General features: G+C 53.0%; 1 protein-coding gene across 18 annotated transcripts in view; it reads right to left on the reverse strand.

The window, feature by feature from the left end:
• Window positions 1-11,652: 11,652 nt before the first annotated feature.
• TNK2 (tyrosine kinase non receptor 2) overlaps window positions 11,653-24,341 on the reverse strand; it is a 39,262-nt gene continuing 26,573 nt past the window's right edge. For 8 of the 18 annotated variants that reach the window (XM_060010849.2, XM_060010842.1, XM_060010839.1 and 5 more), the window contains exons 7-16: window positions 24,082-24,208; window positions 23,532-23,678; window positions 23,356-23,450; window positions 18,182-18,376; window positions 16,721-16,812; window positions 16,064-16,108; window positions 13,989-15,334; window positions 13,792-13,887; window positions 13,495-13,622; window positions 11,653-12,457 (exon numbers count right to left, since the gene is read on the reverse strand). In XM_060010849.2, the coding sequence (XP_059866832.1) occupies window positions 12,451-12,457; window positions 13,495-13,622; window positions 13,792-13,887; window positions 13,989-15,334; window positions 16,064-16,108; window positions 16,721-16,812; window positions 18,182-18,376; window positions 23,356-23,450; window positions 23,532-23,678; window positions 24,082-24,208 (2,278 nt within the window). In that variant the 3' untranslated portion in view covers window positions 11,653-12,450. Of the gene's footprint in view, window positions 12,458-13,490; window positions 13,759-13,791; window positions 13,888-13,988; window positions 15,335-16,063; window positions 16,109-16,720; window positions 16,813-18,181; window positions 18,377-23,355; window positions 23,451-23,531; window positions 23,679-24,081; window positions 24,209-24,341 lie in introns of those variants that run through there. The other 10 variants (XM_060010840.1, XM_060010845.1, XM_060010846.1 and 7 more) reach the window with 7 other exon arrangements.

The following is a 24,341-nucleotide window of genomic DNA, read 5'->3' on the forward strand; positions in this document are numbered from 1 at the left end:
CTAAAGAATACACAAAAAAGAATTTAAAAAATACAGTGGTGGAAGAGATCAGAGGCAAAACATTCTCTGACATAAATCGTACCAATGTTTTCTTAGGTCAGTCTCCTGTAGCAATAGAAGTAAAAACAAAAACAAACAAATGGGACTTAATCAAACTTACAAGCTTTTTTTTTTTTTATTGCAGTACGCGGGCCTCTCACTGTTGTGGCCTCTCCTGTTGCAGAGCACAGGCTCCGGACGAGCAGGCTCAGCAGCCATGGCTCATGGGCCCAGCCGCTCCACGGCATGTGCGATCTCCCCAGACCGGGGCATGAACCCGTGTCCCCTGCATCATCAGGCAGACTCTCAACCACCACGCCACCAGGGAAACCCCAAACTCACAAGCTTTTGCCAGCAAAGGGAACCATAAACAAAACAAAAAGACAACGTACAGAATGGGAGAAAATACTTGCAAACGATGTGACTGACAAGGGATTAATTTCCAAAATATACAAACAGCTCATATAACTCAACAACAACAACAAAACAACCCAGTCGAAAAACGGACAGAAGGGACTTCCCTGGAGGTCCAGTGGTTAAGACTTCGCCTTCCAATGTAAGGGGTGCAGGTTCGATCCCTGGTTGGGGAGCTAAGATCCCACGTGCCTCTCGGCCAAAAAACCAAAACATAAAAACAGAAACAATATTGTAACAAATTCAATAAAGGCTTTAAAAATGGTCCACATCAAAAAAATCTTAAAAAAAAATGGACAGAAGACCTAAATAAACATTTCTCCAAAGAAGATCTGCAGATGGCCAATAGGCACAGGAAAAGATGCTCAACATCACTAATTATTAGGGAAATGCAAATCAAAACTACAATGAAGTATCACCTCACGTCCGTCAGAATGGCCATCATTAAGAAGTCTACAAATAGCAAATGTTGGAGAGGGTGTGGAGAAAAGGGAACCCTCCTACACTGTTGGTGGGAATATGAGTTGGTGCAGCCACTGTGGAAAACAGTATGGAGGTTCCTCAGAAAACCAAAAATAGAATTACCATATGATCCAGCAATCCCACTCCTGGACATATATCCAGACAAAACTATAATTCAAAAAGATACATTCACCCCTATGTTCATAGCAGCACTATTCACAATAGCCAAGACATGGAAACAACCTAAATGTCCATCAACAGATGAATGAATAAAGAAGATGTGGTACATATATATGATGGAATACTACTCAGCCATAAAAAAGAACAAAATAATGCCATTTGTAGCAACATGGATGCAACTAGAGATTATCATACTAAGTGAAGTCAGAAAGAGAAAGACAAATACCATATGATATCACTTATATGTGGAATCTAAAATATGACACAAATGAACTTATCTACAAAACAGAAAGAGACTCACAGACACAGAGAAGAGACTTGTGGTTGCCGGGGGCAGGGTTGGGGGGCATGGGGGAGGGATGGACTGGGAGTTTGGGGTTAGCAGAGGCAAACTACATTTAGAATGAATAAACAAAAAGGTCCTACTGTATAGCACAGGGAACTCTATTCAATATCCTGGGATAAACCATAATAGAAAAGAATATAAAAAAGAATGGACATATGTGTATAACTGAGTCACTTTGCTGTATAGCAGAAATTAATACTTATTAATTAACAAATTAATTAATTAATTAAAAACAATTAAAAATTAAAAAACAAATTAGTTAATAATTAATTAACAAAAAATAATTAATTGTAAATCAACTATACTTCAATTAAAAAATAAATTAAAAAAATAGAGTGGGTGTGTGGGGGTCCCAAAGGGCACTTTTGTCCTCCCAGGACTTTTCCCTTAGCCCACAACTTCCTCCCAGGTAGCCCAGAGTTTCTTTCCTAGGTTAGGGGTGGGCTCCTTCAAAGCCCCCCACTCAGTCCCTCTTCCTGGCATTAAATCCTAGCTGGCCCCTCTTTGGCTCCAGATGATGGGCGAACCTGTTCCTTTCCTCGCAGCTTCTCTGGAATGAGTCCCTTTAAGTACCCATGGGCCTGGGCCCGGAGCTTTTGGACTTGATTATTGGGCAATGACTTTACACAATCTTATCCCTCCCCCTAATTGACATTTAGCCCAAGAGACTGCAATGTCCCATGTTGCCAATAGGTGGTGCTGCCTAACACAAAAGCACTCTTGCCTGGGAGTTCTGAAGATAGATTTCAGGGATCATGATTTAAACTAATAATTGCTTGAGAGGGTGTGCTGATATAACATTGCTACGTAAGGGTGAGGGGACAAATTTACCCCCTACCACTGCCATCACCACACAAGAATAGCCATTTTAATACCAAAAATGTAGGAAGACAAAAATCTCAGAGTAAAGGCAATCCCTGCAATTGAGCACATTTCATTTTAGGAAAAACTCAGTTGCTTGCTTCTTATTCTTAACATGTCACCTCAGGCCAGTGAAAACTTGACCCTAGGCCAGCACTGGCCTTGGACTGGCCCTCAGGACCCCTGTTCTCCCCAAGGATTCCAGGAATTTGTGGCCTCTTCATTCCCCAAGTTCAAATTTCTGTAAAAATCAATTTGCTTCAAATTAAGAACACATTTATTTTCCCATTGTGCAGCGAGACAAATATGCTAGATCTTTCCTCCACTCGTGGCCGCAGTGGAGGAGCGAGCCACTTTAAAGCAGAGCCATCTCTCCTTTTAAAAAATGTTATTGAACTATAGTTGATTTACAATGTTGTGTTTCATTTCTGCTGTACAGCAAAGTGACTCAGTTATACATGTACAGTTATACATGACTCAGTTATACATGTATTCTTTTCCATTATGGCTCATCACAGGATATTGAATATAGTTCCCTGTGCTATACAGTAGGACTCTGTTGTTTATCCATTCTACATATAATAGTTTGCATCTGCTAACCCCAAACCCCCATCTCTCTTAAAAACACAGGTCCGACCACATTATTCCTCTGCTGCTGCTTCTCTGCCATCTCCCTTTGTCTACAAAGTCAGAGTCAGAGAACTCAGCATTTCACACCAACGTTTTCATGATCCAGGCCTGCCTTACTAGCTAGGATCACACGAAAGCCACTTCCAACCCACCCCAGAAACTTAACAAAAGGATGGGTGCTAAACTTGCCAACTTCAGTTCTCAGGACAGGCCAGTTGGCATCTCCATACCGTTACACGTGCAGTTCCCCACACCTATAATGCTTTCATGCCATCTCACCTTCCTGGCATAGGCCTGCTCCTCCCAGCACGTCAGACAATGTCACCTCCTCTGGGGAGCTACTTCCTCTGATCCCAAGGCACCTGGTGCATCATGATCTGAGAGCACTCATCACCTTGCAGTGTCACAGTCCCCTGGGGCACAGAGTATGTCTGTTCAACTTGTATCCCCTCTTCAGGGCTTGACACAGAGAAGGTGCCCAATGAATCCTCACTGATTTATCGATTCTCCACGTTGGCAAACAAACCTGGGTCAGCTTTTTCAATATCTTTCCTTAAGATCTTCAAAATAAACCCAAGAGATGCTGGCAGAAGCTGGCAGGCTGATCAGAAGTGAGAAAAACAGCAGGAAACCCTAGAGTTTAGGGAACTGTGTGTCTGGCAAGAAAAGTATTCAATACATCGGTTCTCCTGACCCCCTGAGGAACCCCCAGACGCTTTGGCATGCCCCTTACAAAAAATATTTCTGAAGTGTATTAGCTCTGCCATTGTTTATCAAAAAATGACATTTTTCAATGGAGTCCAAAGTGCCCATGCTCTATACATAGGGCGGCTTTGCAGCAAAAAAACAAACAGTTTCCAAAAAACGGGGGTGCGGGATGGGAAAAGAAGACAATTGTACACTTAGAGTTGTTCAGTGTATAATGTAAGCTATTGATTGGTAGGGACAGGCAGGAACATGAAGAAATAAAATGTATTATGATTATAGTTTATTGGGTACTTACCATGGCCCACACACTTAGCAAAATGTTTTACCTATGTGACCTCATTTAATCCTCACGACCATTCTATAAAGCAGGAATTACTCTCCCCCAGTTTACAGGCTCAGAAAGGTTGAGAAATTTTACCAAGATCCAACAGCTGAGAATGAAATCCAGGTCTAGCAGTGATGCCCAAAGGTAACAATACTTTTTCCCTTCTATGATATCATATTTGACTAATTTTTTTTTTTTTTTTTTTGGCGGTACGCAGGCCTCTCACTGTTGTGGCCTCTCCCGTTGCGGAGCACAGGCTCCGGACACGCAGGCTCAGTGGCCATGGCTCACGGGCCCAGCCGCTCCACGGCATGTGGGATCTTCCCGGACCGGGGCACGAACCCGTGTCCCCTGCATCAGCAGGCAGACTCTCAACCACTGCGCCACCAGGGAAGCCCCTATTTGACTAATTTTTAAAAATTGCAACTAAATATAATTTAATTCCTGCATTAGTGAATAGGATACACAGAACACATTTGGATCTGAAGGCTAAAGACCTCCCAGGCCTCAGGGCCCACCACACAAGCCATCCTGGAGCCCCAGACATTAAGGAGAGTGGCTCAGACTCACCCTGAATGGCCTTTGTTTTTAATAAACCCAAATCACCAGTTCGCTTTGTTATGATTTATCTCTTTTCCTAAAGTTCAGAGGATAATATGGTGAAGCTCAAAAGGCTAAATTTCTTCTTCCAGTAAATTCCTTAGAAACAGTAAGAACCAGATTAATAACCTAATCCTTAATGGGTCAAAGCTGTCGTGGTCCGAGCACAGGTTGGAAGAAGAATTTCCAGACACAAAGTATTTTAGAAAAGAATGAATTTATTGAGAACAGAGAGCAGAGCCGAGTTAGTGAGGGGCTCTGCCAGTACAGCGGGCCCACTTCCCGATAGACCAGGGAGAGCCGACCCCCTTTGTGGGCTAGAAGCCAACTTTTATAGCCTCAAGACAAAGAAATTCCTGCTGGCAGGATGGCATTAGGTGATTGGTCAGGATGCTACAAGGTTATGACCTGGTGATCATTTTGCCTAATATGGAGTTGGGGGGCTGCCTGGTTTAGACTAGGAGAGCCCATGACAACAGTTGATAGGCGGGTTTGCTTAATTCCAGAATTTTTGTTCTGTGTCCTTGATGTAGGTTGTCCTTGATGTCGGGCTCCACATTCCCCCCTCTTCTTATTTATGGGCCAAATCTTTGGCCCCTTAACACTCCGCTCATGACTAACTATCTGCCTATCCTCATCTGGGGCCATAGGAACCCAGGGTACTGGGGAAAGAGGCGATGACCTTTCCTAGCTTCTTCCTGCTGGACAGGGGCCTCGTGGGGCCCTGGGTCCCAATGCCCGCTCTCCGTCAGGGTGTATTTACGGAGGGAGATGAGAGCCCGCAGAATGATAAGGCGGCTTGTTCCAATGTAGTTCATGTGCCAACTGGCTGGTATCCTTGTTGTATCACCATCTGGAATTGAATCTTTTGAACCTGTCAGGAGATGAACTTAGATAATGTGTTGATAATGCAGGGGCCAAACAACCATACAAAGGCCATCAGGATTAATGGTCCCATCAAGGGCAATAGCCATGTCCATATCTGGATCCCCATAGAGGAGAGGAGGCTGGAAAGCCAGCTGGGGACCCTGTCCTGCTCTCTCTTTTAAATCTTCTATTAATTTGATGTTTTTCTTTAGACTCTGAAGGTCTTCTTCAACCTGGCCGGAGGTATGAACATAGAAGCAGCCTGTCTCATTTAGTAGGGCACAGACACCGCCCCCGCCCCCCCCCCCCCCCCCGCCACAGCTGTTATATAACATTAAGGGCCCTCCTGTTTTGTAAAACCACCTTGGCCAGAGAGCTTAGGGCTGACTGCTGTTCCTCAGTGGCTGCTACCATAGTCTTCCAAGACTCCTGGACCATGATGGTGAGATGGAGAACGCTCCTCTCTAAGAGGGGTATGCCTGCAAACCAAAAGAATCCTCTAAAGACACAATGTATTATTTCGGGCCGATCAAGAATTGGGGTATCATAACCATGTCCCCCCCAATCAGCGGTTCATTTTTGTCTCTCTGGGACAGGTCTTAAGGCCTCCTTGAGGAAGGACCCAAGGTTGGGAATGCCTCCCGAGGAACCTAAATCCTTTGTAGTCATAATGGTCGCCTCTGGGACCACAGCAATAATTGTGCAGGAGCCCCCAAAGTGTGGGAAGATTCAGATAGACCCCGTTACCACATAGAAATGAAAGTCCGGGGCCCCTCAAGGATACCCCACTATGGGTCCCCAGATCCAGGCCCTGACCTTTTGGGAGTTTTCCTCTGGAAATAGACTGGGGTCCCATGGCCTAGGATTATATTGGGAAGGACAAACTCTGAGGAAGTAATCATCTACACAAAGGGGAGAATCCGGGCTCTGACTGATTATGAGTGCGATGGGGGGATTGGCATAACAAATTTCTGAATGTTAGTTGAATTATGTTATATTTCGGAGGACAGTCTTGTCGGGAGGTTAAACTAAGTGTCTGGTGGTCACACCAATCCCCACATATTTAGTTCCCAGGGCCAAGCTGTTTATGCGGATATGGTCTTCATTAATATATTTCTTAGTCGCATTTTTCCTTGAATTTTCCCAACACAAAGTGAAATTATCTTCACATACATCATATGCATCCTCCTCTGACCAGGGATTCCACTCCAGGCTAGTCTGATTAAAACTGAGGGTGTAGATACAAAGAGAGTCATTTAGCCAGCCCCCAATGGGTCCCCATCCATCCAGGTTGGAGATAGTCCTTTAAATTATGTCTTTTCCAGTATGCACAATCCCCCGATTGTAGGTCGTAGGGCATCTGATCTTCATCCAAAAATAGATTCCTGAGAGAGCTTTAGAAACAAACTTAGAGTGTCCTTTAATAATTCAATTAAACTTTTTAGCAATATAACATAACAGCAAGGAACTATCTGGGAAGTGAGTCTTGGTAACACAGACCTTAATTAACAAAACTAGAATTTAATATTCAGTGAAACGTAATTATTCCCCCCCATTGTAAGGGCATTAACCCTGCAGCCAGGGAAGGCTTTATCCCATCAAATAAATGAGGTTTGTCAGGGAGCCGGAAAAAACCAAGTCGCTGTCTTGGATTTCCCATAGCCCTGACTGTTTGATTGACAGCTATTGTTTACCCATTTTAAATTCCCTGATGTAGGAGCAGACTGTTGCCATGTTTTAAGGGCATCAGGATGGCAAAAGTCTGGCAATGAGGGGTTAATTTTTGTAGAACCAGAATGAACTTTATCTACATGCGCCATAATCTTCATAGATCATTGTGAAATACTACTTATTTACTCAACCAAAGTAACAAAAGGATTTTAAAAGCAAATATAAATCACTTAAATGCAAGGTAATTCACACGGCCTGTTATCAAAGGCAGCATTCCAAGAAAACTTCATTCTCTTAACAGAGAGAGAGAACCAAATTCCAGTCTGGTACCAGCTGACTGTTAATAACAAAATTTACTTAATTAATTTTAATTCAATCTTAGAAAGTCCTTTCTATAAATCTTGAAGAGGCAGTATTTTTGCAAAGGCAGTTCAACATCTTAAGAAAATTGTGCCATGTATAAAACTCTTTTCTCGGGGTCCACTTTCCACAAACCTTTTTTTATCACTTTCTGTATCCATCACTTTATTTTCCCATTCAAAAACAGCTACCTGTAAGTCAGTCCTACTTCCTTTTTCCTTAATAAAATGCAATTCCATTCTTCATACCTTTTTTACTAAAAACATACATCCTACTTTCCTTAAGCAACCATGAACTGTCCTTTATATCATCACTCTGTAGATTGGTAAACATACATCCAAAGAATAATTTTTGAACAATGTGCTTTCTTATAGTAAATATCTCAGTGTGGCACCAACACATTTTTTAATAGTTCCAAACCTTTTGTTTCTCTTTTGTAAAAGGAAGCCAGTGTTCAGTAATTAATGTTTCAGTATCTTATTTTATTAGGAAATGGACTAGGTATTTAATAAACTTCCATCCTTTAACTTAATTTAGCACAACTCAATGTTTTAAGTTGTCGACCATCTGGAGAGATTATTCTTAAGTAGACATTCCTAAAACATAATTATTCCTAAAAAGTTCACCCAAAGCTCTTTCTCATTTGTATTTTCTTTTCGTAAAAGTTTCTTCATCTTGAATTATTTTCATTGCTGACAAATTTGCAGCAATGAAATAAGATCTTATTTAGTTTATATTAAACCTAGGCACAATAAAAGTATTATACTTAATGTTGATGGCTCGAAAGACATGTCTATATTAATTAGATCAACAAACATAAACATTAACACCAGGTATTAATTTAATATTGAATATTTCCCAGTTCACATGAACCTGAAATTTATTTAGCTTAATTTTTCTTGTTTTAGAATTGTTTGATTTGTAAGCGCTTACCTTTCTTCTAAGCCAATTAAATAGAGCTCACTTACAAATTAACCTCAGCAATATTATCCAAAGACAAAGACACATGCTGAGACATACACATATATCCAGACAGTCAGAGATCTCATTGTTTCCACTTGAGATTTAAAATGTCTCTTTGCTTCTTTTTTTTTTTTCTTGGCTTGAAGTTCTACTCATTAACCCAAGGCTGAAGTCTCAGGCAAAGTGGGCTGTGTTTGTAGCTCAAGGACATGATAAGAGTTAGCTTCAAACTTTTTCCTAGGGATATGTTTGTTCTCTCAGGGTCAGGATTCTGAAAAAAATATTTCAACAGGCTAGCTTTTCTAACTGCACATGCAAAAAGAACCCCTTTTGCAATTTCAAGAAAAGTTTTATTTTAACCAGTTTTCTCCGGAGTCTAAAGAATATTGTAGCCATCCTGACTGAAGGAACCTAACTTGTTTTGAATTTGGGAAATGTCAGACATGGGAAAGGGAACATGGACTCTAATAGTGTTCATGTCTCCATTTGCTACTTACCTTAAGGGAAGCATATTAGAATCCGTTTCCTAGCGTTGGGCAGTCCTCCACCTTTTGTGGGGAGGGGAGAGGGGGCTTTCGCCCTGATAAGGAGGTGCCTGTTGGGGAGCTGTGGGTTGAGGCAGGGGCGGGGGCTGAAGCAAAGGGGGTTGATGGGGTGGGGGACAGGAAAGGTCGAGTAGAGGGTCGCCTAGGAGATCTGATGGAGAGGGAGACAGAGGGGGTCGGGAGGATAAGGCGGCAACAGAAAGGCACATGAGGCATGAGTCCTCTAGCTCCAGATTCTGACTAAGGGCCATAAAGGTCTGGACATGAGGAACCTCTGAGTCCTTTCCTTGTTTCCGGCAAAAGAGATCAAGTTGGAGGATCGTGTTATAATTTAGTGTGCCATTAAGAGGCCATTGTTCTCGGTCCCCCAGTTTACACTGAGGCCAAGCCGTGTTACAAAAGAAAATGAGCCTCTTCTTTTTGAGATTTTTCAGGGTCAAATTTTTCCAGTTCCTGAGGATACAGCCGAGGGGTGAGTCTGAGGGAGGCTCCCAAGACGTACCAGAACCCATTCTTAGCCTGTTTGCCGTAGAATGGGGGTACTGAGAGTCACCAGCTGACAGAAAGCGTCCCCTTTGTGCCAGTGATCTCTTCGTGCGACTGAGGCACAAAATGGGCCGGCCATCCCAACAATCGCGTCCGACTATGAGAGGTGACCCCTGAGCGTGCGACTAAGGCACCATGCGACTCGGGCAGGGAAAGAAAGAAAAGAGAGATTCCCAGGACCCACTGTTTGGCAATTCCCTGAAACGTGAAAAGGCACTCCTGGGATGGCTCAGAGGCAACACCTAGGCCCCTGTAAGTCAACCTGGACTGAGAAAAAGGGGAAAGTTAACAGAGAAGACAGGCTGAGGAATCTGCCTTGTAGTCCTGCCAGGAAGGCGGCGGCCAAGGGGAGGGGGGCTCAGTGTTTTGCTTGAATCAATATGTACCCCATGGTGCTCGGAAGTTGTCTTACTGGGGGGGGGGGGCAGAAGCTGTAACAGCCTTGGCTGTTTCGTGACCCCCCCATCCTTTCATGGGAGTCTTCAAGCGGCAGGCACCCTAATGGCTTTTAAATGCCTGACCCGAGCCAGCACAGTACCAATCGGCCTAGTCCTTAGTCAGAAAGAAGACAGAGGGAACCTCACCCATTCTGGGCGGCAGTCACTGGGGCAAAGTGAGCCGTGGAGCCTTCAGAACACACCAGGGCGTGGCCCTGGCCAGAGTTCCTCTGCTGCTTCCCCCGCAGCTTGCTTGTTCACAGAGGGTCCCAAGAAATGAGGAGAGGAGGCTGGGGAGGAGATCCCCCAAGAGGTGTCCCCGTATGGGCCACCAAAATGTCGTGGTCCGAGTGCAGGTTGGAGGAAGAATTTCCAGACACGAAGTATTTTAGAAAACGGTGAGTTTATTGAGAACAGAGAGCAGAGCCGAGTTAGTGAGGGGCTCTGCCAGTACAGCGGGCCCACTTCCCGATAGACCAGGGAGAGCCGACCCCCTTTGTGGGCTAGAAGCCAACTTTTGTAGCCTCAAGACAAAGAAATTCCTGCTGGCAGGATGGCATTAGGTGATTGGTCAGGATGCTACAAGGTTATGACCTGGTGATCATTTTGCCGAATACGGAGCTGGGGGGCTGCCCGGTTTAGACTAGGAGAGCCCATGGCAACAGTTGCCATGGGGGTTTGGTTAATTCCAGAATTTTTGTCCTGTGCCCTTGATGTAGGGCTCCACAGAAGCTATTAATAGGTAGCGTATAGAAAAGGAAATATAAATGGCCCAACTTATGTTTTAAATGTTTATTCATTCATTAGAGGAATGCAATTAAAACTATCAAGACACCATTTTCCACGTGTCATACCGTCAAAAATCAGAAAGCTTTGGTACCACATGGAAAGCTCTCACACACTGGTGGCTGTAACATCGGGAAGAGCCTCCTCTGTGGGGAGAAAACTTTCCCAACTGGCAGGATCCCTCATTAGCCACACACACCCTAACTGAGGAGCGCTGCTTCTGGGAACTCATCCTTCAGATTGCCTTGCAAGTAAGGAATAACCCACATTCGCCATTTATTGATGCAATGGCTATAACTGCAAAGGACTGGAAACAACCAAATATCCCTCCATCAAAAGGGGCCTGGTTAGATAGATTATCGTAAAACCCTATCCATGCAACCCTAAACAAGAGTTCTTTCAGTAAGGCCATGGAGCTCTTCAAAATAGTGAAGAAAATTAGAAACACACGGGAAACTGATGTTAAAGGCAGCCTCTGGAGAGGAGAGGTGGCAGCTGGCTGGGGAATTTCACTGTATACTCTTTAGTACCTTCTGAATTTTGAACCATGTGAATTATTAGCTATTCAGAAAAAGAAACTTAAAATACTTATACATATTGAGTCCTTCCATGTTATGAAAGTTTCTGGCTTAGCTCCCACTAATTGAGTTACTGTACTCTGTCCTGCGGTATATCCTGCCTCATGGAACATCAGAGATAAAACCTAGGGGCTCTGAGTCATGTGGGGCTCTGCCCACTGCCAGCCTCGGAAAGGGAGAGACCTGTTAGGGTCAACCAGGCCTGCACTTCCCCCACTCCATCAACAGGTGGCGCTACAGGGCCTGTGGCCTGGGACAGATGGCAGTGGCTTGGGGAGCCCAGGAGCCTCGGGGTGCTGACCAAGAGGCAAAGAAGCAGGCAGACACAAATTAGTAACATAAAATAGAAACTAACTTTATTTCTCTGGAAGAAGCAGATATTCATAGCTGGGGCAGAAACTTTGGCAAGAGGCTGGTGGGAAAACAAAGAACAGCACAGGGGAAGAGCTGGGTCAGAGGAAGCACTGGTGTCCCTCCAGGGCAGCTGCCCCCTTGGTCTCCTTCCAACCCTGGGGCCTTGGGCCCTGGTCCCTGCCAGAGAACGATCTGGCACCCTAGCTCTGCTACCTGAGCCACCTCAGGCTATTTCCAGGCACAAGATCCTAACACCAGCCAAGTCCCATAACATGTCCATAGTGAGGCCACAAGTCACATTCCGTCCGACACCCCAACTGCCGCCAGGGGCTCCCTGGGGAGGGCCCCCGCCCCACGCCCTGGGTGCTGGTCCACCTTTCTGCATGGCCAACACATCCTCCCTGCCCGGGGTCAAGCCTGGCTTCCCCGCCGGCAGGGCCTGGCAACACATTTCAGCTACAGGCCCCACCAGGGACTGAAGCCAGAGGCAGGTCAGCCACAGGGCCTTCTGAGGCCACCCCCAGGCCTGCCTACAAGAGGCTCCCTCCTGCACCTCGGCTGGGTGCACTGAGAGCTCCGAAGTTGCAGGGACAGCGCTGGGTGAGGGAGGGACAGGCAAGGCGGGGCTCCCAGCCTCCTGCTGCCTTGGCCTCGCTCTGCCACTGGGGGCAGCAGGTGCAGCAGGTCCTCCAGGCCTGGCAGGGCGTCTCCCCACCCTCGTCAGATGGACAGGCTCAAATGATTCCTTCGGGGCAGATCCTCTGGGTCTCCAGACATCTCAGCGCCTAAAGGATGGGAAACCATCAGAAAGCCCTTCCATCAACAGGGGTCGCTGCAACAGAGTATGGAATGTCCAGTGTGGGCGGGTGCGAGAGGGGCCTCTCAGGGTCAGCCAAATCGGTTGAAAACGGGTGGTTCTAGGCACTAATTTTGGAATTTAGCATCCTGGGATGACTTCTTTAATAAACTAAGAATAAGACACCAGCAGTATCGTGTTTTAGAGTAACTGATGCAAATCAGTAAGAATAACCACGAGGTAATGGCCAACGTTCAGCGATGGCGTCCCACGGGCCAGACACTTGCTGTGCGGTGCATCCCTCATTAATTCTCCTAACCAGTTCTACGAGGTAGGCACTATCATTTACACACGTTTTACAGATGAGGACCCTGAGAGGTCAGGGAAGGAGCATAAGCGGACGCCACGTGGGATCAGAAGGCTGGGCTCCAGCTCCAGCTGTCTGCCGCCAGAGGAATCCAACACACCCACCCCGCCAGCGCCCCCCAGGGAAGGATTTCACTTTTTGACTTGATAAAACTTTCATTTGTATGTATTTATACTCTACATCAAGTATGTTATTTATATATCTATATATTGTGTTATATATACACGTACATATTTTTTATAGGAAAGTAATGGATTTTTTTTTGATTAGACATTCCTTTAAAAAGGCATTAAATCTTTGTTACTTTAAACTGAAATAGGAAATGAAGAGGTGAGAGAGATTTGTTTAAACCACTGGATCCTAAACTGCTGCTCACTGGAGCCCGGTCAGGAAGCAAGCCCCCTGCAACCAGAGAGGCTCCAATTCCTTTTACTCATTGGCTCGTTTGAACAAAGCGCCTGTGAAGTCTAGATAAACGTGCTTAGGAGAAGCTGTTTTCTCCGAGAACTGTCTGTGTCCTGGGATCGGGACCCCTTTCCCTCCTCCCGCCTGGAGCCCTGTGTCTGGCCGTGTGTGGCTGTGAGCTGTTGGCTTTTCCCAGAGTGACTGCTCCAGGACACCCCGGGGACAGGAAGGTGGCTGGGGCAAGGTCTGCTCACTTGTGGTGGGCTGGGCCGCAGGAGCCCAGCAGGTGGCAGCCAGCCTGCTCCAAGTTCCAGTCGAACATCTCCAGCACTTTGTGGCACTCGCCTCGCGGCCGCAGACCCAAACCAAAGAGCTGCTCCACCTGAGGAGCAGAGGGTGGTGCCGTGGGACACACTGGGGCCAAGGGGTGCTGGACCAGGGCGGGACAGAGGAGAGTGAGGGTGGGGGCAGGGAGCGGGAGGGTTGGAGGAGAGCCGCAGAACCAGTCTTCAGGGTCCCTGAAAGCCAGAGTGGGCAGGAGGTGGTGGTACCTTCAGATACTGGGCAGCCCTCTGCACGCTCCAGCTGTGGCTCTGCAGGGCCGCCTGGCACTCCTCTGTGGTCACCCCATGCACCATGGCCTGCAGCTGGGCACACCCACCCACCCGTCAGCACCACTCGGGCCCCTTCCTCTGGGTCCCTCGGGCCCCTGCCCCTCCTCGCCCTGTTAGCCTGGCCCACTACTCACCATCTGGATCTTCTCTGCTGGCCGTCCAGCCTCTGGCCCGTCCCCGGGGCAGCCCCTCTGTGGCAGCCGAGCAGTGGCCCTCAGGGCTGGCAGCTGGGCCCCTGAGTTGCTGGTGTTGTTGGAGAAGTTAGCCTTGGGGTCTGGGGCAGCCTGAGGCATTGGTCGAACGGTGGCAGTGGGGGCAGCAGGAGCTGAGATGCCGGGAGGGGGCAGCAGCAGGGGCACAGGCATGGGGGTCGGCTCTTCGGGGCTCCGGGTCTCACGCAGGAAGCGCTGGTAGCGCTCCAGGTAGGGTGGGCGCTCAGGCAGCAGGTAGTAGTGGGTGCTGCTGACCTTCTTGCCATCACGGACGATGGGTAAGATGCAGGGGCCAGCCCGGGGGCCAGGTGCCTGGATCACCTGGGGTGTGGCATACTTGGGGTCTGAGGCGAAGCTCTGGGTGGTGGGCATGGTCTTCCCAGGTGAGCTGGAGAGCCGGGGTGGCAGCGGGGAGCTGCCGCGTGGCACCAAGGGGCTGGGGGTCCTGGAGCCTTGTGGGGACAGGGGCTCCCGGGGTGGTACCCGGGGAGGGGAGGCAGGTCCAGGCCACCGCCCCGTCTCCTCCTCGCCCGAGGGGGCTGGAGACAGCTCCCCACGTGGGCGTGTGGGCCTCGGGGGGATGGGCACACGAGGGGGCACCTGGGGCTTGTCGTCGCCCACCGGGCTTGGCGAGGGGACCAGAGAGCCGGCCGGGACCTGTAGCTGCCGCATGCACTCCTGCTGCAGCGCCTGGAAGATCTCTGCGGTCTGGGCTGAGTTGGGCGGCTTGCCCCCACCCTGAGGCGGGAGGAACAGGTTGTCCTCCAGGGCAGGGAAGAGCCGCGCTGGCTCAGGCACAAAGGCGTAATTGGTCTCGCCCTGACTGGGCCCAGCAGAGAGCCCTGCACTCACGAGGGTGCTGTTGATGGAGCAGACCTCAAAGTCATCCTCATCCTGGGCCACGTCATCGTAGGCAGGAGGCGGGGGCAGCGGGCGCGCATCCCAGTCCACCACCGGCGTGGGATGCAGGGGCCGGGGCAGGGCCCGCGAGGGGCTCTGCGGCGGGGTCTTGTCCAGCAAGGAGCAGGCATCCATGGCCAGCTGCGCCAGTGAGGGCGCACAGGGCCGTGGGGCCGGGACCACGGGCTCCTCACCGAAGTCGATGAGCGTGACCTCACTGCTCCCGCGGCCCGCTTTGGTGCCCGGCACCCGGGCAGAGGGCTTCGCGAGCCACAGCCCACGGGGCAGTCCTGGCTTCCGCAGGCCCAGCCTCTTGAAGTCGCTGGACAGGGGGTCTTGGTCCTCACTCACAGGGTCGTAGGTTGGTTCTGCGATGGAAGGTAGACCCCAACAGGGAGGCGGCGTCAGGCAGGCCGATGGGAAAGGTGGGGTGTGGGGAAGACAGCCCACCAACTCCCCACTCCCAATTCCCCCAGAGGTCAGCCCTCAGCCGCCAGAATTCTCTGCACACCCAGACCCCATTCAACAGGAGGGCAGAACCTGTGCCGGTGGTTGGCAGCCCTCTATGGGGCCTGGCGAGCCCCTCCCTCCATTTCAGCTAGAGCAAGAACACCCCACACCTGCCTGCCTGACACTCCTCCATCAACACAAGATCCCATATACCCCGGCTCCTGAGCCCTGGTTAGTAATCCCTACCCCATTACGGCACACCATTAGTGCAGGCAGGGGGCTATGGGCCATCTCCCACCATCAAGGGCAATAGGAGCTATCCTTAGAGAGGACAGAGCTCCTGATCAACTGGCATAAAGCCCGGACACGGCCTCGGCAGGTCCCAAAGGAAGTGAGGCAGGGCCAGGCAACGGCGGACGGTGGCAGAGTGGGTGCCAGGACCACACTCTTGTTCCCGAAGCCCAGGCTTTTGGGGGTTGTGGGAGAGGCAGGCATGCCGGGCCAGGTCAGCGGCAAAAGCTCACAGCACACACCCACTTCCCCTCCCACCCCGGCCAGCTGGGGCTCTGTACCTTCCAGGAGGAGAGAAATGAGAGGAGAGAGGGGGCGGGGGCGGGGGCCAAGGCACCAAGAGCAGCCCCACTTACTCTGAGTGAAGATGGCAGGCTGAGGAGGGCGAGGTGGAGGTTCCCCTGCGAGAAAGGTCATGCGGAGAGTAGAGGGGGCAGAGCAAGGACAAGGGAGGGGAGACAGAGTCAGACAAGAGGGCAGAGTGTGGAGGGGGGAGGCGGGGGAGAGGGAGGGAGAGAGGGAGAGAGAGAGAGAGAGAGAGAGAGAGAGAGAGAGAGAGAGAGAGAGAGAGAGATGTGAAAAGGGGCAAGTGAATGCACAAACCCAGCAGCAATGGGAAGCAATGGGGCGGCAGGATGGGAAAACTATGTTCCGGAGCGACAGGCCCTGGATCCGGGACATGGATGAGGCTCCTGGCCAAGATGGAGCCCGTGGGGTGGTTTTGGCAGGAGAGGAGAGCAGGATTAGGGGGAGCGAGGAGAGCCAGGATCTGAGCACCGCGGGAAGGAGGAGGGAGGAGGGAAGCTGAGCAGGCAGGCCAGTGCGGGCCAGACCGAGGATGCCCACCTCGGCGGATACAGCTGCCTCTTGCCGTCCGCCCCACGCCCAGCCGGAGCCAGGGACACAGCTGTCCCCATGCTGCCCTGACCCAGCCAGCTCGGGGTGGCCTGAGGAGACAGCATCCCTTCCCGGGCAGCTGATGAACTAGGGGACCAGGGCTTGGGGGCCCTTACTTTTCACCCTGCCCAGATGCTGGGTGGGTCTGGAGGTGCTCAGTTCCACACTCAGCAGGTCGGGAGGGTCCATGGGGTTTCCCAGATACAGTCTGTGGGGAGAGACGCAGGTCAGAGATGGGTAAGGGTGTGGCGCGGCGGCAGTGAGGGCACCCTGGAGGAGGTGCTGGGCCTGTCCCCTGGGGTCAGGCAGAGGACAGAACCACGTCATCCAAGCCCCTTGCAGACGCAGGCCTGGAGCCCAGGACTTCTGACCCTGGTAGCTCCCTTCTGTAGATCTAGCAGGAACCAGGGGAGGGTACAGTGGAGAGGGGGCAGAGAAAGAACTCCTGACTGTAGGCGGAAAAACCTAGGACTGTAGGAGCTCCAAGGACACCCCAAAAGGGCAGAGCTGGCCCTCTGTAACCCCAAGGCACCCCAACCCATGCCCAGCAGCCACCTGCTGGCACACTCTCTTCTCTCCTGCCAGGCCCTGAGGCGTCTGGACCACAATGCCCCAGCCAGGGTGGACAGGAGGCATCCTTCTGCCCCACTGCCAGGAGGTAGGGTATGGGCCGGGCTACCGCCATGCTCCCAATTCACCTGCAACCCCTGTGCCAACTCTCAGCATCTGGGACGTAGTTACTGGGGCTGATTACAGCCCAGAGGAATGGGGCTGGGCTGGCCATGGCACGCCAGGAGCAGGGCAGAGGGTGCCGGGCCGCCTACTGGAAGGTGTCTGCCTTCTCCGGCCCCAGCTCTCTCAGGCCCTCGCCTGGCTCCTGTGAGGCAAGAGACGGGCACCCTCCCAGGGCTCAGCGTTCTGGTGTGCGGGGCAGGGGGTGAAGGGCCTGCTGCGCCACGCCCCCGGGGCAGAAGCCTGTCCGAAGTCAGAGGAGAGAGCGCTGCCCGGAAGCCCCGTGCTGCCAGCACAGAGGCTCGGAGGCCCAGCAGGAGGAGCTCCAAGTGGCACCCTCGGGCGGGGCCCCCAGGAAGTGACTAATTCTCCTGTGTATCCTCCCCAGATGCCCCCCACCCCATGACCTCGTCTTTTCACTTAAAGGAGGCTGAACCCCCCTCCCAGGTACAGAGTGAGCAGGCAGGTGGGCACTCTGAAGTTTCCCCGTAGGGAGCTTTTTCTGCACCTTGCACCCCTGGGCCTGAGCCAGCAGCTCCCATCTCCAGGACTCAGGTCCTACCAGCAGGAGCAGGGAAACTGCCACCCAAGTGCTGGGGCTCATGAGCAGCTTTCCTACTGAACTGCTTCCAAAGGCTGTTCCCAAGTCCATTCTCCTAAAGCCAGTTTGCCAGGGGGGCTTAAGGTGTGCACCCTGGAGGCCATTTATCCTTTGAAGCTCCAACCCCAGTTCTGCCGACAAGGAAAAGCTGCTGAACAAGACCCTTGGAGGCCCGGAGAGCCTGCATGCCCAGAGAGGGGCTGCTGGCCCTGGAGCCCCCAGGCGGGACCCTGCCAGTACTCACTCATCGATCCTGTCAGGGAAGCCCCAGCAGTGCCGGGGGTCACTGTCACCATGCCCTGTGTGAATGAAGCTGTTCTGCAGGGGCTGGCTGATGTCCTGGGCTGACAGGCCGGCCACAGAGGTTACCACGTTGCGAGGGAAGGGCCCCACGCACAGCGTCCGTGTGTTCTGCCCACGCCACCAGTAATTCTCAGCCCTGTGCAACAGAGGTGACATGGTGAACACCAGGGAGTGGTGGGACAGTCCCAAGGACTGGGACCCTTTTTACACCAAGCTCTCTTTAGCTGTGGTATCTGGCCACCTTGGCAGAAGGGAGCACAAGGGCTAAGGGCCCAGGATCAGAGTAGCCTGCCACCAGCCCACCTCCTTCCAGCAGCCCCCCAGGACCTGCCACTCACCCAGTACAGGGCCTGGTATTTGCACGCAGCCTTACCCTAAGTGCCCTAGGTGGGTCAGACAGCTTTTCCTACAGTTTACAAATACGGAAACAGGTTCAAACAAGTGACATGACTTGCCTACAGTTACCAGAAAGAGTACAGCAGATCCAGGATTCAAACACAGTTGTTAATCTGTGAAGCCAGCGCCCTTCTCACAATACCACCTTGCCTCCCTCCTCGCCTGGCAAGGCCTAAGCCCTAGTCCTCTCCTAGCCACCCGATCTCACTCTTCAACCCAGTTCCAGGAGTTCTGAGCTACAACGGCCCAAGGGAGAACCATGGCCTTAGGACTGGGCTTGGGGCCAAGCCCTCCTACCACAATCCCATCTCCTGCAGTCAGCCCTCCAAGTTTTGGAAGCACCTGGGGCAACCCATGCTATCACATCACCAGTTTACACATCTCCAGTGCCTTCCACCACCTCCTGCCAGGACCGTGGGACCCCCACTCGGGCCCCCATCCACCTCCTTGGGAGGAGAGCTCCACTCTTGTCTTCAACAAGGGGTCCAGAAGGGAACCCAGCCTCCCAGCGTGGCTGGACTATGGGACCACCAGCCCCTCGCTCTGACCTCAGACACAGAATCTGTTGGCACAGCCTAAGTCCAGGCCTGGGGTGGGGGTGGGAGCCGGGCCAGGTGGGCAAGAAAGAACAGAGCGCCCTCCTGGACGCTTCCAATGCCCCAAATCCAACAGGCCACGAGGCCCCTGCATCTGCTGGGATCACGCACACCTGAGGACAGGCACAGAAGCTGGGCTAAGGCAGGGGTGGTGACAGCCTCATGCTGCTGCTGCAGCGGACGTGTGTGGCACCAAGCTGCGTCCGCTCACTGTCAGCCCCCCACCTGTACATCACCAGTCCACAGCAGGAGCACAAAGAAAGGCTTCCTCCAAGCTGCAGCCAGACCGGAGGGGTTGGGGGAGGTGGAGGCTGGAAGGAGGCAGCGAGGCCCGAACACCTGGACCCCCCTCCGCGAGGTGATGTGGCCACTGGGCCAGCGTGACCCCCAAAGAGCCTGTCCCAGAGACCTAACGTCAAACCCCACAAACACAGCAATCCTTGGGGAGCCAAGAGGCGTGGAGGGGGAGGGACGAGAGCCCAGCCTCCTTGTCAGCAAGGCTGCTGACCAGCCACCACAGACACAGCAACCCTGTGATTACCACCCAGCCCCCCTGGGTGGGAAGGGCAGGAAAGGAAGGAAGAAGGGAGGACAACACCCGGAAGGGACAAAGCCCATCCAAAAATAGCAGGGCCATTCCAAAGAGAGAAACGTCTCCCCTCCCCACACCCCACACCCCCAGGCCGGCTGAGGCCAAGGAGGCAGGGTGGGGAGCCCCTGGCCCCCAGACCCCGATGCTGCTCTCACCCAACACCCATGGGCCCCCTGGGTCCCACGTGCCCCTCCACGGAACAGGCTCAGACACCAAGCCCATGGCTGGACGCTAGACTCTGCTCTCCACACCTCTTCAGAGATGCTCGTTAACTGAGGTGGAGAAGCAGTGCAGAGTGGAACAGACTCGCGTCCAAGGCCAGGTTTATGCCGTGACCACACCCTCCCAGTGGATCCTGAGCAAGACCAGATGGGCAGGAGGTCACTCCCTCTGCTCCCTTCCTTTTGCTAACAGACCCTCACTCGGAAGCCTCCTCTGGACCCACTTCTGAGAGCAAGAGCCGAGCCAAGCCTACCTCTCTGTTACAGGGATGGCCAAGGCTAGAGCCAGGCCCAGAAGGAAGGGCTCCCTTTATCACTGCTGGGAGTCTTCACATCAAGTCTCATAAAAGGAGGTGGGAGGTGAGGGGCAGGAGGCACGACAGCCCTTGCTACTGGGGAAGGAGAGTGGGGAGTGCAGAGTATGTATAAGAAAGACCCCCTTGGGAATGACATCCCAAGCACGGAAGCAGCTTCCTCCCAACGAGGGTCAATTATAACTCCCGAGATGGCCAACGTTATGTCACGCTGCCCACTGGTCCCCCTCCAAGGCTCAGTGGGGCGGAGATACCAGCAGCCCAGAGAGGACCAGACCAGCCCTTCCCACCCAGCCTGCTCTGGCCACACCTCCCTTCCCCTTCCAAGAACAGCCCAGAGACTCCATGGCAAGTGGAGGGCACAGTCCCCGCAGCAAAGACAGGCACCTCCAGCAGGCTGCCCGACAGCATCCTGGGACAGGCAGGCTGTGAAGCAGCACCTGGCAAACACCGAAGGCTGCCCCAGCTCTCCTGGGGACCAGCCTCTGGAAACCTCAGCCCATTAGCCCAGTTCTGGCTTAGGCAGCCCAGAAATGGCTGACAAATGTGGCTTAAACATTCTGCTCAAAACACCACCCCACGCACTTCTCTCCAGGTGTCCCCGGCAGCCCCTGGCCTTGAGGGACAACACACCCCCTTTGCTTCCCCCTCTCCCACCCACCACAGGAAGCAAAGGCTCCAGGGACCAGGCCAGGCCAAGGACCTACACATGGATTTCAAAATCTCTGTCCCCCTTCTCTGGTTTGTGAAAACAGAACATCAAAGTTCTGTCAGCCATCCCAGCCTCCAAAGAAGACCCCCTGGAAAAGAGTGGTCATCATCTGTCCCTCACAGTCTAGACAGAGCCTCACAAGCTTGGCTCACGGGACATCTGGTGTCCTCTCTCTGCCCGCCGCCTGGTACCCCGAGAAGCCCTGAGTCTAAAGAATCAGTCAGAGCCAGGGGCAAGGGTGCTCCAGACTCTGGCTAGGAGACAGCTTCTGCAAGAAGAAATCCCAGTCTAACAGAAGAGCACAGATACGAGACAGCTGAGAGCCAGGCTGCTAAAGGAAGATGGAGAAACAGACCGAGACCCACACGTACAAACCCAGACCCAAAGGGACACCCACGAACAGAGCCCACCCACCCGGAGACACGGAGACAGAGCCAGACAAACACACACACTTGGGGCACCAAGGAAACAAGGGGGCATTTAAAGCTCTGGTGCCACCGACACACAGGCCCACTCCCAAAGCCTCACCGGCTGTCATGCCTCCTGCCCCTCACCTCCCACCTCCTGAGTAGCTCCAGGGACCTGCGGCAGGCACTGTGGTCCAAGTCGGCCGGTGGCCCTGGAGGAAGAACCCAGCAAGCCCACACTGGCAGGCAGTGGCGGTGGAACCAGCAGATGGGCCAACCCAAGCCTGTGATGAAAGGGCGGGGCAGGGCCCGCCCACGGTGGCCTCCCAGGAGGAGCGGCTCCCCTCTCCCCTCCTGTTCCCCGCCTCACCCCAGTGGTGACCCAGGTTGCCAGCTCCAGAGACAAACGCCCCAGAAACACACAAAGCCCCTGAGTCACCCCTACTGAGAGCAAGGGATGAGGGAAGTAAAGACCTGGGGACTACAGGGCACAAGAGGGCTCAGGTCCAGGGCCCTCTGGCTCCTGGAGGTGGGAATGGCTGTAGGCTCAGATTCTAGCTGAAGGTCCTGCCATGCACCTCCAGAAGGGCCCCCAGCCTAATCTTCCTATTTCCAGAATGCTCCCCAGACTGCCACGCCTGCATTCCCTTCCCTGGCCCCTTAGCTCCAAACCACAGACTACGTATTCCTTCCTGTCCTCCAGGCTTCTCTCCTAGCAGCTTTCCAGCTTTCTGTCCACCACCACTAACTCCCCAACCATACCTCCCCCCACCCAACTTGCTAGGATGTCATTCTTAATTCACAGATACTGGGCCCGAACGTGAGGGGAGCCCCAGCCTGAGGAGGAGATGCTGGGGCCACAGCGCGTGCAGGCCATGCTCCCCCACAGCCAGCCCGGGCTCCAGGGCCTACCCTGTCAGTCTGACTCAGACCCAGAAACACTCCCTCTCAACAACCCCCCATGAGGCACAAGGTTTATCCAAAGGTCCCAGACCCCCCAACCTGAAGTCCAGGTAGGAAGGGCTCCGTGGGAAGTCCCTGCCTGGCTCTGAGTCAGAGGGGCTGGGAGTGCGGGGGATTTCCTCTGCCTCGCTCCTCTTCCGGGTCCTCCGTGCTCACCCCCTACCCCAAAGGCACCTCTAGCCTGCCCCACCGCAATCAGCTTCTCAGACACCCTGGGGATGAGATAACAGAGGGTGGCCTGAGCGGTAGGGGGGCCTCCACAGCAGGCAGGCTTGAACTTTGGGGGCTCCAGGTGGGAGACCTGACTCAGGAGAGGCTGCCTGCAGGCAGACACTTGTTGCCAGGTGTGAGGGGGATTGAGGGGGCAGGAATAGAGACCCTGTGAGGGCAGCCCGGGGACAAAATGGCCAGGTGGGAGGCCCAGCAGAGGACGGAGGAGAGCCCTGGGAAGGCAGAGGCTGCCAGGAAGAGGCAGGGCTGCTTGGGGCTACTGAAGGGCACCCAGGTGGGAGTCCAGAGTCCTTATCCTGGGAGGAGAGGGAAGAGGTGGGGCAGGGGAGGATAAGAGGAGGAATGTCCAGGAGTCCCAGCTGGGCCCCGAGGCCAGGCTGCTCCACTTCCTACACCCCACCATTACGGCAGTGAGGCCCCAACCCACAGAGCCAGCACTGGAGCCTGGTGGGAAAAGGGTGACAGAGGAGACGCTAGGCAGGGAAACCCCCCTGCGAGCCACCGCACCTGCATACTTAACCCCAAGCACTCAGGAGGACCCAGGCCTGCCCTCCCCTCTTGCTGCAGGAGCCCTGAGAAGGGCTGTTGCCATGGGGACCTGAGAGGCAGAACGGCTCTGGGCCCCAGGCCCAACCAGTCTGCGCCCTTCACAGCGGTGCAGGCACAGCCCCCGCGCTCCCTACCTCCCCTCAATGACGGTGATGACATCGTTCATCTGGATGTGCAGCTTGTCTGGTTCCTCAAAGTCCTGAAGGGCCCGCATGTCAGTGGGCTGGGCCTGGGGGCAGAGACAGGTCACTAACCACCTCAGGCTGACACCTGCTCGATACCCCTGCCCCGGGGGCAGATCTGCCCTCACCTCCAGCAGGAAGTCTCTCAGTGCCACAAAGGTGGGTCTGTCCTCTGGCTTGTGAGCCCAGCACTGAACCATGACATTGTAGATGTCCTGGGGGCAGTCCTCGGGCCGGGGCAGACGCTCCCCCTCCTTGTCAATCTTATGCAGGATCTGGTGGTGGGGAGGTGCAGTTTGAGGACAAGCAGAGCACCTGGCTCTTCACCGCTCATCTTCCCCCCAGCCCACGGAACAGCTGGAACTGCTGGCCGCCATGCCTGTACCCCAAAGAAGAGCTCTGCCTGTGCCCTGGGCCTCTGACCCTTACGCCTAGGTCTGGGGCCTCTGAACAGGGGGCCGTGGCAAAGGAGGACTGCGAAAAAGCCCAGGCCGGCCTGTTCCTGACCACTGGGGCCGTGCTCTTTGCTCAGCTTACCTGAGGGTGTCAGGCAGACACAGGGCAAGGGAGACAGGGATTCCAACAGGTAGGAGCCAGTTCCAACAGGGCCAGGTTGGGAGACAAGGATCAAATCAACCCCCAGCCACGCTGTGGGGAGCATAGCCCCAGCCCCCTCACCTGACTGCCATTGAGGCCAATCCAGGGCTCCTGGCCGTAGGTGAACATCTCCCACAGCGTGACCCCAAACATCCAGGTGTCGCTGGCATGGGAGAAGGTGCGAGTCTTCAGGCTCTCAGGGGCACACCTGGCAGAGGCAGGGGTCAAGCAGAAGGCCTCTCAGAGCACCCCCACCCCCTGCATCAGCGCCAGTGGACCCCAAATGCTCATGCACAAGTGTGCCGTTGCCCCGCATGCCCAGGTTCACAGTAGGCACTGGG

This window comes from Delphinus delphis, chromosome 4, assembly GCF_949987515.2.
Source record: "Delphinus delphis chromosome 4, mDelDel1.2, whole genome shotgun sequence".
Taxonomy (NCBI): Eukaryota; Metazoa; Chordata; class Mammalia; order Artiodactyla; family Delphinidae; genus Delphinus; species Delphinus delphis.